At 42.1% G+C, this 13,314-nt stretch overlaps 1 protein-coding gene across 3 annotated transcripts in view; it reads left to right on the forward strand.

Annotated features, from left to right (window-relative positions):
* The window catches only part of INTS6 (integrator complex subunit 6), a 76,048-nt gene that overhangs the window by 21,799 nt on the left and 40,935 nt on the right, over positions 1–13,314 (forward strand). For all 3 annotated transcript variants that reach the window (XM_084643131.1, XM_084643130.1, XM_084643132.1), the window contains one exon: positions 4,577–4,666. In XM_084643131.1, coding sequence (XP_084499257.1) covers positions 4,577–4,666 — 90 coding nt within the window. The remainder of the gene's footprint in view (positions 1–4,576; positions 4,667–13,314) is intronic.

Consider the following 13,314-nt stretch of genomic DNA (forward strand, 5'->3'; position numbering starts at 1 on the left):
TGCTATGCTGAGCTAATGGAGCAACTACCTTTTCTTTTCACTTCAGTACACATCTGCGCTTGATAGTGCAGGGTGTGAGTGAAGGGAACAAATTTAGACTTCTTCTACCACTTCCCAGATAATATCTGCTAAAGGAATAGAATGAGTCAGTCTGCCATCAGATGCTTCTTCCTCAGTTTTGGGTATTCTCCTCCCCCGCCCAGAAGGCTCTAGAGTGGGAAGAAAATTATTCCAAAGTTGTTGCAAGATAGTAACTCTAGTAGTTACTGAGTATTGGAAGCTATTGAAAAATGCCAGCTGAGCTAATTAGTTGTCTATTTGACACAATCAATTGAAGTCCCTACAGGAGCAAGTTGCCACTCTGAATTCATCAACTAGAATCATCAGTAATGCACCTTCTGTAAGGAACTTGTCTGTGAGCAAGCCTATTTAGATAACTAAGTAAATTTCTCAGTTTTCTGCAGGCTGAGTTGGAATTTGCTGTTCATGGCTTCTCGCCAGCCTTATGTACAGCATTAAATATAACAAATTAATGTTTAAAGCTCTAGAGATATGATATACATATTCACCTTCAGTGCTCATAAGTCTATCTTAATATCATCTTAAGTCTATTAAAGGATTTGGTATTTTGGGGATTAGTATATTTTTGTGTAGGACTTTAATACTCGGACAAAGGCCAGTGGCAAAATGGATTTGAATGATTGTTTTGAAATTGGAAACAAAGACTATTAGAAAAGTAAATAAAATTCTACCGAGACATCCATGGAATAAATAGTTTGGTATAGCTTTCCATTTACATGAAAAAACAACTTTTTAGTCTACTGCTAACTTCTGTGTATATATTTTTTCTACAGTACTTGATTTAAAGTTGCTTGTCCTGCATACCTTCTTACAGATGAATTGAAAAGTCATAGCTGGTAAATCAGGATTCCTCTGTTTCCTTCAAGAGTTGATGACCTCTATAATTGGTCAGAAAATTGAGAAATTTTAATAAAAAGATATTTTGAGCAGAAATCTTTTTCCAATATTTACCCATTGTAAATGATATCACCATTCCTTAAGACAGAGTGTTGTAGGTGTTTATGATATTAGAAACTGTTGCATGAGGTACGTGGGGTCTTGAACTCAGCTCATCTTTAGCCTTGTTCTGTGGTCTTCTAGACAACTGAAGTGCAGCTGTTGCATTAATCTATAGTCTTTGACTACCACGAAATATATCTAACGTCTAAATTATAGAGCATCAATGTAGACCAGTTCAATGTCATCAACCCTTGCAGGAGTGTGGCTGGGTGGACTAGGTCCGGAGGCCACCTGCTGCAGGCCTCATGGCCCTGCATCACCCTGCCCCAGAATAGAGCAGTGAAAAGTCCTCCAGGCAGCCTAGAGTGGCTGCAGAGGAGCAGCCAATCAGAGGAGCTGTTGGAGCAACCAATAAGGGGCCGGAAGGGTCAAGTAAAAGACAAGCAGCAGAGGAGAGCCATCAGTTGCTGTGTGGAGCTCAGTGAGGGAGGACTGGGTGCCTGGCTGGCTAGAAGAACAGCTGGACCGCGGACAGCTCACTGCACAGAGCTCACCAGACAAAATCGAGTCCAGGGAAGCCTGCGAAAGACCGGGTGACTGGCTGGATAGAAGAGCAGTGGGACCATCAAAAGGTCAGTGTGGGCAGACTGAGCACAGAACTTGGCCCTACCAGACGAGAATACCGAGATGGGCTCTGCTGGTCTAGTTGCAGAATGAGCCCAGGGAGGGCTGCTGAAAAGGATACTAGCTGAGGGTACTGAGATGGGCCCCAGCTGGGTGTCTGAAGAAGGCAGGACCTCTGGGAAGAAGCCTAAGAGCTATCGCCCCATACCAGGGCCATGATAAGAACTTGGGACTGTATACCTTGGAAGGGGGGACAGTGTATACGGCTCGGCCGGAGGGCTGAGTCGCTGAAGACCTGCTGAAAGAACCATTGGCCAGAGAAAGGGGGAGCTCTGAGAGGCAGAGTTTTTTTTATATACTGGTTATGGTGGGAAAGATTTATCAAAGAGGAGGGTCTTGCAGCATGCTCTGAATGGTCAGATTATGGAAATGTCTAATGTCTGGAATGTCTCTGCACAGCCAAATCCCTGGACTAAGAGTGCTTTCTCTCATGCTTTGACCTGAGTTTTGTAAACTATTTTGTCCAAAGGAGCACAACTGTTTTGGTGGATTATGGATGGAGAAGTAGTCACTGATATAGCTGAATTCTGACCCAGTTATGGTTTTTAAAGGTCAGATCTGCACTGAAAAGTTTGTTCAGCATAGCTATGTCTCTCTCAAGGGTGTGAAAAAAAATTCTTCTGGATTTTGTCAACCTAGCTTACGCCTCGCCGGGAGGTAAATTACTTATAGCTATCGGAGAACCTTTCCAGTTGCTGCAGTAAGTGTCTTCACTTAAAATGCTATATTTTAAGTGAAGACCTAGCCAAAGATTTCTCATACCTGTTAACAGAAGCAGACTGGAAACCATCAGACAGAAGAAAGAACAGAGATATGCTCCTGGAGCTCTGTCACAGGATTCCATCTTCAACCCCAGATATAGTGAATTATAGTAACCCACTCGGAATTGACGCATGCATGGATGGAACACTCTGGCTAGATACTTCTCTTGAAGGTTCCTGGCAGGTTCGTGGTGGAAATGGGAAGTGCCAATGGCAACGTAGGTCTGATTGTCAGGGCTTAATGATGAGTTGAACTGGACCCCAAGGCCTTCAAGCCATGTCTTCTGTAATTTTGGACACTGTATCTTAAATGGCGCTGATGTAGAAAGCTTGTCAATGTTTATGAAGACTTAAATAGTTAATGAAACAAGTGTGTTTGTGTGTATGCATGAGAGAAAATCACTCTGGTTGGAATGTGACCCAAATAACTGGGTACCACTCAGTTCTAAGTAACCCTGTTGTTTCTAGAATATTAAGTTATCAGCCTTTAGGTTGTGAAGATGTTTTCTTGAGATCCTATAGTATTCTGAAAATCTTAATTTTTGATCGGTAGTAGTGGAGGGAGTTGCAAGCTCTTCTGGTTATGAAGATAATGTTCCACTTGTGAACAGCTGCACCATTGGATTTACTGAACATTTAGTATTTGCATATGTGCAATTAATGAAATTCTCAAAAAGGCTAAAATTTTTTTGTTAATTTAACATATGACATTCTGAAATGCAGGGTGGATTTGATTTAAATCAAATTGATTTAAATCACTAGTCAGGAAGACTCGATTTAATCATGGATGTCTACATAAAAGTGCATTCTTGTTGGTTGTCATAACCTTAATACATATTCTTCACAACTCAGAGATGTTTCATTTTTAGAAGGTACACACTATATATTTTTAAACAGTAAGTTTATTTTGAAAATTTTTCACAATAGTTTTACTGCTATATCAGAAAATGAATGATTGGTTATTTCATTTACAAAAGGTAATTGAAGCAGATACTTATGAAGTCATTGGGAGGTGAACTATCTCCAATTCAACAGGTTAATCATTAATATTTGGAGGATTTTCTTGCCATGCTGTATTAGGAGGAGAACATCGCCAGATAGGTATTTAAGTGGTTTTATTTAACTAAAACAACAACGTTAAGTATTCTGGATTTTTTTCTTCAACAGCAAACTTAAAATATTTTAACAAAACAAGCATATGTCCGTCGCTTCTCACATTTATCTCCAGACTTCTCCTTGTCCAGATCTAGTCTGCCCCCAACAGTCTTCTATTCATTGAACTTTTTGAAACTTGGCACGTTTAGAGAGAGGTAAGGGATTGACTGTGTGTACACAAATCTGCAGAGGGACAGTAGAGTTGAGATCTGTTATTTCTCACCTCTATATATTTTATTTTAACACTTTTGCTGTTAACAAGCATGTTACCTCTGGAGACACACATCCACAGTTTGAAAACTGCAAAACTAAGCATCTCTGATGATATCTTCTAGACTGAGCACTGAGTCCCATTGGGTAGATAGAAAGATTAACCTAAATAATCTATACAGAAGCCTGTGGAACCCCATAAGATTGGGTCCCTAATCCATGAACTATTGGAACTCATTTACAAAACTTTTCTTAAACATTACTATGAGACAATATATTCATGTATAGAATTAGAATTTGTAATCCTTATTCCATGATGAGATATCTTTGAGCTATAATGTATCTTTATCTTTATATAGGTTTTTTCCTCAAAGCATTTTATAAAATAAATCTGATTAAAATTAAAACTGATTTTTGATTTTTTTTTAAATAATTGATTTTTATCCATCCTAATGAAATGTACAGTCAATAAACGTAAATGCCTGTTTTAGGTGTATGGTAGCATATGTATTGGCTCTAGGATTGCAGGTGTAAAAAGGTTGAGGAACCTATTCATAGCATAGAGTATTGCCATGGAACCAAACCATCTACCTACGACCCCAATCCATCACCTTCTGAAGTCAATGGGAATATTTCCTTGACTTCAGTGGGTGGTGTATTAGGCCCTTGGTGCATCACTGTGGGTTTAAGCAAGAACTTTTTAAATTTGAACGTAGCATTTCTAATGTAATTACACTTTCTTTTAGGGAAGAAACCCTTTTTTTCTGGAGCCAGCAATAATTATAACAGTTACTGATGGGAGTAAATTAACTACCACAAGTGGGATACAGGATGAGGTAAGGTCTGATCACTGTTTATCTACTGTACCAGACTTTCTGATAGAAGGCTGATATGTTAGGATTACCAGTTATTTAAACATGTTCAAATGTACATATAGGATAAACTTACTGTGTTTCCTTGAGTTTGAGACATTTTTATGTAATCATACTGTGCTAGAAATGGTTTGAAAGCCTTTTCAGCACTAAAAACTTGAGCATTTTTAAGGAATATGTTTTTAAACTGATTTGAAGAGTTTCTAAATACTCAGTTTGCCAGTTTCACAATCTGATTTAAAACACTGGCAGAGACATGGAACACCATTCTATTGAAGGTAATTGGGATATTCGACACACTTATCAAATGAGTATACATAGCTTTTTAAAGGACTTACCAGAATAAATGGATTGTACTGAAGCATATACATCTTGAAAAAGTGTAAATATACATAATTTGTATGGACCTGATTTAATGTAGTGATCTTCCAAGGATGGGAACCATGAACCAGAGAGCAGGTTGGGACACGTGAAGTGCAGAAGAAGAGATTACTTCTGGATTTTATAGCTGTCTGTTTAGCATTATTGTCTGAGCTCTGGAATGTCCCTTAACAATTTAAAACAAAAAGGTGGGCTAAAGAGGAGTTAATTTCAAATTAAATGCACACCTATACCTTAGAATATTTAAGATAAAAAATACTGGGTCCATGCTCACAATAAACTTTACAGGTCACCATAGCTAAAACTCTGAGGCAATAAATTGTTTTATCACCAGATGGCATGAGCCTCCCTGCTTGTGAAGTTACAACTATTCCTAACTGCTTTGATTGTCAGATCCTCTTTGTCAGATTGTCAGACATCTTAGGGTATGTCTACACTACCCGCAGGATCGGTGGGCAGCAATCAATCCAGCAGGGATCGATTTATCGTGTCTAGTCTAGACACGATAAATCGACCCCCGAGTGCTCTCCCGTCGACTCCCGTACTCCAGCTCGGCAAGAGACCCAGGCGGAGTCGACGGGGGAGCGGCAGCAGTCAACTCACTGCAGTGAAGACACTGCGGTGAGTCGATCTAAGTACATCTATTTCAGCTATGTTATTCACGTAGCTGAAGTTGCATAACTTAGATCAGTATTTCTCCCCCCCCCTCCCCTTAGTGTAGTCCAGGCCTCAGATGAATGGTGAGGGGTTCTTTACTGATACAATGGTTCTGGTCTGGTTTCTTCTTTGTACAGGCCTTGAAACAGAAAAACATTGCTACAGGCTGGTCCCTCTTTTCAAAAGCAAAAGCTAATATCTGAGCCCCTTTCAGTGCTGGTGGGTTTTCTTTTTTCTTGATTTTTTTTTCTTGGAACAGGTTCTCAAACATTTTTGTATGGTGCATCACATTTTAATATAGAGATTATCTTACAGACCACTTCCCTTCCAAACTGTAATTGTGCAGACTTTTTCTCCTGTTTTCCTTGTATTACATTCCTGTGGCAATTTAGAGAAAGAGCTTTCATGGAAAAGTGATATTAAGAAAGTGTGAAATATATTTTTAGCTTTCTTTTAATGTACTTAAGTTGATAAGGAGCAGGGTAGGAGAAAGGACATGGTTGCATAATGTGTGAAGCCAGCTGTCTGTGGACCACTAGCAAGTAGTCTGTAATTCAGTTTGATCATTTCTGCTTCAGCGTATTTGATGTTTTGGGTTTTCTTTTTTTATGTCTTTGCACTAGTCTGTCTCCTCCCCCCCCCTTTGAGTGATGAGTAATGAGGTACAGTAACTCCTCACTTAACGTCATCCCAGTTAACATTGTTTCGTTGTTACGTCACTGATCTATTAGAGAACATGCTCGTTTAAAAGTTGCGCAGTGCTCCCCTATAATGTTGTTTGACAGCCCCTGCTTTGTCAACTGCTTGCAGGAAGAGCAGCCATTGCAGCTGGTTGGGGCTTGGAACCAGCAGCCAGCAGCCCCGCTGTCAGCTCCCCTAAGTTCTCTGTGCCGCAGCCGCCTAGCAGACTATCAATTGCCGGGCAGTTCAGGTGTCCCTCCCCCCACTGCCTTGTGTCACACATACATGCAACCCCCGGGACTTTGGAACGAGTGGTGTGCTCCAATGGGATAATGTGGGTTTGCAGCCACTGCCTTGCATCTATTGTGTCTCCTCCCTCCATGCTGCCTTGTAGAGTGTGAGGCTACATTAACAACAATGTGTTAACCCTTGAGGGCTCAGCCAAGTGCTAGTTCATCATTTAGCAGCAAGGCATTCCCTGGGAAATATCCCACGCTCTTTCACCCTCTGACTCCACCACCTCAACCAAGCTTCACAGTCATCATTGCTGTGTACAGCATTAAATTGTTTGTTTAAAATTTATAATGTGTGTGTGTATATATATGTATAGTCTTGTGTGGCAAAAAAAAATTTCCCTGGAACCTAACCCCACCTATTTACATCAATTCTTATGGGGAAATTGGATTCGCTTAACATGGTTTCACTTAAAATAGCATTTTTCGGGTACATAACTACAATGTTAAGTGAGGAGTTACTGTTGTCTAGTACTGCTCCAAATGTGCTCACATAACTTTCCTCCCAGAGAAATACTGATATTTTTGATTCCTGCATTGGAGATCACCCTGATATATCTGATTGTGAAGTTTACTTCAGGGTCCTTGAGATTATTCTTGACTTCCCATAATTCTGTTAGTCCAGATGTTCTTAAAATTCTTCAAAGGCTACAGTGACACTATCCTGTAGGCAGTTCATTCTATAATTGAGCTGTCTATTTCAATGCAGATGTGATTAGTTTGTCTAAATATCACTACTAGGCTAACTTTAAGCAGTCTGCATATTTATGTTTTCCTACCGTCCTCTGAGTAAGGGCAGTACCCCAGCCTAGCTGCTGTTAAGGGGCCATGAGGTTTTAAGGCCTGACTCTGGACAGACAACCACAGCCAATAATCAGGAAAGCCACCTGTGTACCTTTTTGGATCTAGCAAATTACCACCTAGTATCCAATCTTTCTTTCCTGAGCAAACTAACCAAATAGTTCTTGAAAGTAGTTTTCAACTATTCCTGTACATTGCTGAGATCTTGGACCTTTCCAGTCAGCTTTCATGCTGGGATGTGGAACAGGAACTGCCCATGCAGATGGGCTACCACTTCTTGTCCATTGATGAAAGGAAGACATTTTCTCATGTTACCAGCTCCTTCTGCAACATTTGCTACTGATAGCATCAGAATACTATTGTTCTGCTTTGACATTTCAGGGGTTATTGGGAAAACGCTGAGCCGGATGAGGTCCTTCCCTTAGGATTGTACTCAGGGTGGTGATACAAGTAACTTCTTTTCTGTTACTAGACCACTCATTTGTGAAATCTCTCAGTGCATTCACTATAATTTTTCCCATCCTGTTCTTGGTCTAATAATGGAAGTCTCAAGGGATGGCACTGTAGTGCTGCTTATGTTTAAACAAATCGTCTGGCCATACCAATCCAGAAGATTCTGGATCATGCAGTGCAAATGTGGCTACTTTTTGTCCTACCTGCCTTTTTAATATGATTTGTCAATGAGCATTGGTGTCTGTTGTTCTCATTACAAGAATACAGTAGAGGATACCACATATAAAGGTGCAGTCCGTGGATGAGGACCTTCTGTTTTGAGGGCACGAAGCTCTTTGCTGAGAAGACTGCCACCTCCCTTTATATCCTGAAGGATTCCAGGGCTACCCTCCGGTCACTGGTATCTATACAGTGGGACAGAAGAGATGATTTAGTCCACAATCCCAGCATAGACCATGCATGTCTCAATACCAACCTCAGCTCCACTGTAAGATGCAAATAAAGAAAGGGAAATTTCCTAAACAGAAACCGTCTGGCCCACAATCTTCATCCCAGCCCAATACATCTAAACACCACTTTTGATGGGCAGGTCGAGGCACCGTTAGACTATTCCCCCCCCCCCAGCTGACACAGCCAACCATCGTTCCACACCCATATGGCCACTGATTGGCAGTGTTCTGCAGTGCCTGGAACTGCATAACATCAAACTGATGAGACTGTCTGAACTGGATACTCCAGCTTACCTCCGTACCTCCTTCCTTGTCCCTCTTCAGGGACTCCTCTCATGAGAGTTTACTATGATGCAAGATAGGTCACTTCCTCCAGCTAGGAGCCATAGAACCAGTACCTCAACATCTGTGAGGCATGGAGTTCTACTCTCGTTATTTCCTAATATCTAAAAGGAAGGGAGGTTGGAGACACGTACTAGACTTCAGAGCTCTCAACAAGTTTGTCAAGGCTCAAATTTCAAGATGGTCACCTTATTGACAATCATTCAGCATTGGAACAGGTAGACTGGTTTTTGGCCCTCAAACTCTAGGACATCTATTTTTGCATCTCAATCTACCAGCTCACAGACAATTTCTTAGATTCACTCTGGGACACGACCACTACCAAAACAGACTGCTTCCCTTTGGTCTATCATTAGCCCTGAGGGTATTTTCCAAGGTTCTCTCAGTGGTGGCCACTCATTTATGCTCTCAAGGGATAATGATTTATCCATACCTGGACGATTGTCTCCTCGGATCCGATCTCTCCGGGAAGCTCACCAAGTCACCGACACTACAATACATTTGTTTGTAGAGCTGGGTCTACAGAGCAGCACCCAAGATGTCAACCCTCACTCCAGTGCAATACCTGGAATTCATAGGGGCTGACCTCGACATGTTAGAGGCCAAAGCTGTCTTACTTCAGTACAGGTTCCTATCCTTAGTCTTACTCATAGACATCTTTCAGAGCAGCCCACAAATACTGGTCAGGCTTTGCCTCCAGTTCTTGGGACATATGGTAGGGGCACGGCGGTGATACCTCATGCCAGGCTTCCCATGCAATGCCTCCAAATATGGTTTGGTTTACAGAGTGAACAAGGACAGGTTGTCACTACCCACCAGGATCAAAAACTCCTTAAACTGGTGGAAGGACCCAGGCATTGTTTACAAAGGAATCCCCTTCTTGAAAACATCACAATCATTGCTCCTCGCCACTGACACGTCATTCATAGGTTGGGGCATGCACCTAAATGGTCGCCCACCAAGATATCCCTCCACATCAATCTCCTCAAGGTGAGAGTGGTTAGGAATGCCTCTACTCATTTCCTCCTACTGATCTCGCACGCACACACACACACACACACACACATATCCTGAGACAACGTTACCTGTATGTACTACATCAGTTGGCAAAGGGGAGCCAGATCACCTTTCTTTATGCAGAAGCAATGAGATTATAGAATTGGAAATCTCACACAACATTACACTGTCTGCAGTGTATCTCCAGGTACACAAAACTTGGTAGTGGACGGTATCAGTTGCAAATTCCCACACGAACATGAGTGGGAGATGCTTAGGTACTTCATGACCTATTCAGATGATGGGGGACACTGTCTACAGATTTGTTCGCCATTCAGCTGAACAAGAAGTGTCCATGCTACTGCTCCAGACCGGAGATGGGATAACATTCCTTAGTTGATGCTCTCTGTTAGAGAGCTTATTCCTTCACTCTCCCACTTCCCTGGTCCTTCTCACATGAACAGAGAGCATCAATACCGGAAGTCCGAAAGTGCAAACAATTCAATGTTTGTTGGGGTGAACTTTCAGCAAGCTTAAATCCAAGTTCCTTTTTCCTTATTTTCGAATCCCAACTTACTTCCTGTTTGCCCCTAATTTATATAGTAATATTCTTAGCTATACCTTAACCAATCATTCTACTGAAATTTAACTAACCAATCCTAACATATTGTAACATGATTAGCGAACCAATTATATCCCACCATCTTAATTGGTTTACACCCAGCAAAATTAATTATACAGCAGACAGAAACAATCACAGAACCAGACAGAGACCATGCCAATAAACAATAGCAAAGTGGGAACTATAATGACAAAACAATACAGAAGTGAGGACTTCACAATTACATCTATAAAGACATAAGGGTTTCCCAGCTGTGTCTATTGATAAGTGAGTTCTTACCAGACAGAAAACTATCAACCTAAATTTCCTTTTACATCTTCTAGGCTCTTCCCTTTCTCTGGAGGTGATAGATCGGATCACCTTCCTAACAGCCCCACATTGACTAGTTTGGAATGTGAGGATGTGACCGTACGCTTCCCAGCTTATGGCTGCCTCTGCTGCTTAGCCAAAGGCATTGGCCTAAGAACAGGGCCTCAGACTGTCACAGTGAGAGAAGGCCCTTACACAGATTCTTTCTTGTATACTGCTATTACTAGCTAAATGATAAACATATACCTACATTCTTAGAGTATAGGCCTTTACAGACAGGCCTGAATATCTATATCCTAACACTCTACCCCTTTTTTTTCTTTTGGGATCCTCCTGCCCAGGTATCCCTGGAAAAGCATAGGACATATGGCGACACACTTTCTGACAGGGCCAAGCATCAAGGTGGAAGGTGTTGATGTTCCATCTGTCCCACTGCCCCTTGTGTAGTACCATGCACTGCACCTTCTCTCGTACGGTCATACTACACCTATTCCAACTAGTGTTCCAGACTTTCCAGTATAGTGGGAGAAGGTTGGGTCCGGGTTGTCTAGTACACTACAGGGGCTTACTACATTACTTACAGGTTATAATTAGTGGCTGTTCTCTAGGGGGTTGTGCCCCCCTTGATTGTTTCCATATGCAATGTAACACACATATAGTTAACAATACACCAGCTGCTATGATAATCCACGGCAACACCAAGAGTCCTGACCACTGCAGTATGATCCAGCATCCTGGCCACCAGCAAAAATACTGCTTCTCCTCCTTTGATAAGGTTAAAATTTTGTCAGCACCATCCTGTAGTGTGTATTGTAAGTGTGGCCAACTGTTGGCGCTTGCAGCAAGTTGCTCTTGTAATTTTTGTGTACTTTTGTCCATTTTGTGTGTCCATTGAATATCCACAGTGAAATTTGGTATTGTCCAAACCAATTCAACTACCTGGTACAGTATGGGATAGTAGGTGCTAGTTCGATTGTTTACAACGATTAAGTCCACTGATCCATTGGTGCACCATAGTCCAGGTGGCAGTTTATAGAAGTTCATAATTTGGTCATACACTGAAAGGATTTTGCCTCCTAGTGTTATATTGGAAGATTGCATACATTCCCAACAGAATACACCGTACCCCATATACATTACCCCTAAATGCCCCCCCTTTGCAATGGGCCATTGATCCTGCTCTTCCATAGTCATAGGAGAGGGACACATCCATATTCCTCCTCTGGATATACAACTGCTTAGTGTGATGCAACTGCTCCAGACCGGAGATGGGATAACATTCCTTAGTTGATGCTCTCCTCCTCCCCTGGGACAGGGACCGTTTCTACATGTTCCCTCCATTTCCCCTACTGTCGAAGGTCCTGCTGAAAATAAAAAGGGATGGAGCTCGTGTCATTGCGTGTTTCTACTTGGCTGAGACAGATGTGGTACCCTTACCTCTCTCAGCTTGCAACATGTCTGCTGATCTCTCTCCTGGCCATTCCGCACCTCCTCTCACAGAGCAAAGGATGTACTCTACATTCCAAACTGGGAATTCTGTGCTTCAAAGCACGGCTCCTGTTTGGTTCCAACACCTAGAAAGCTTGTGTTCAAGAGACATGACGCACTTACCTGCAGAAATGGTCCAGGTTTCAGATTTGGTGCATGTCCCAACGAAGCTTCCCAGCATCTGCAGTTCTTTTACATATCCTAGACTATGCTTTAGTCCTAAAATGGTTCGGACTATCTCTAAGCTCTCTCAGCGTCCACCTAGTGGCTATTGCAGCCTTTCACCAACCTGTAGGGGAGTACTCTGAACTGTCACACCCAACTACAAAAAGGTTCCTCAGTGACATAGTAAACTTATTCCCTCAACTTCAGCTTCCTGTCACCACATGGGACCTGAACGTTGTACTGAAAGGACTGACTAGGCTCCCCTTTGAACCATGGACACCTGTTCACTAACATACCTATCCTGGTAGTAGCGTTCCTGGTAGTGATTTTCTTGACCAGGAGAATAGGAGAGATAGCAGCTCTGATGGCACATCCTCCCTACATGGTATTCTTCCGGATAAGGTTATGCTCAGACTGCATCCAAAATTCATCCCTAAGGTAACCTCCTACTTTCACATGAATCAGTTGATTCACCTTCCAATCTTCAACTCTAAGCCTCATCAAGACAACAGGGAGGCTATATTGTGTACCTGGATGTCAGGAGAGCCCTGGCCTTCTACCTGGACAAGACAAAGATCTTCAGGAACTCCCCTAGGCTTTTCCTCTGCACAATGGAAAGTTCCAAAGGCTCAGCCATATCAGCCCAAAGACTTTCCAAGTGGGTCTCGAACTGTATCAGACATTGTTACCCAAGTTCATCATATGACCCCTCCAGATGCCATTCATACACACTCAACAAGGTCAATCTCCTCATCCGTTGCCTCCTTCAAGGATGTCATTATCTTAGAGATCTGGAGAGCGACAACATGAGCATCAGTCCACACTTTTGCAGATCACTGTGCCATCGCTGGGGACTCTGCCTTTGATGCCATCTTCTGCTCCATGGTGCTGTCATCTGTAATAGACTCAACTCTGAAGTTCTGACCCTCCAGAAAGGATACTGCTTGGGAGTCACCTGCAGTGGAACACCCATAG

Source organism: Lepidochelys olivacea (assembly GCF_965140295.1).
Source record: "Lepidochelys olivacea isolate rLepOli2 genome assembly, chromosome: 1".
In the NCBI taxonomy this organism is placed as follows: Eukaryota; Metazoa; Chordata; order Testudines; family Cheloniidae; genus Lepidochelys; species Lepidochelys olivacea.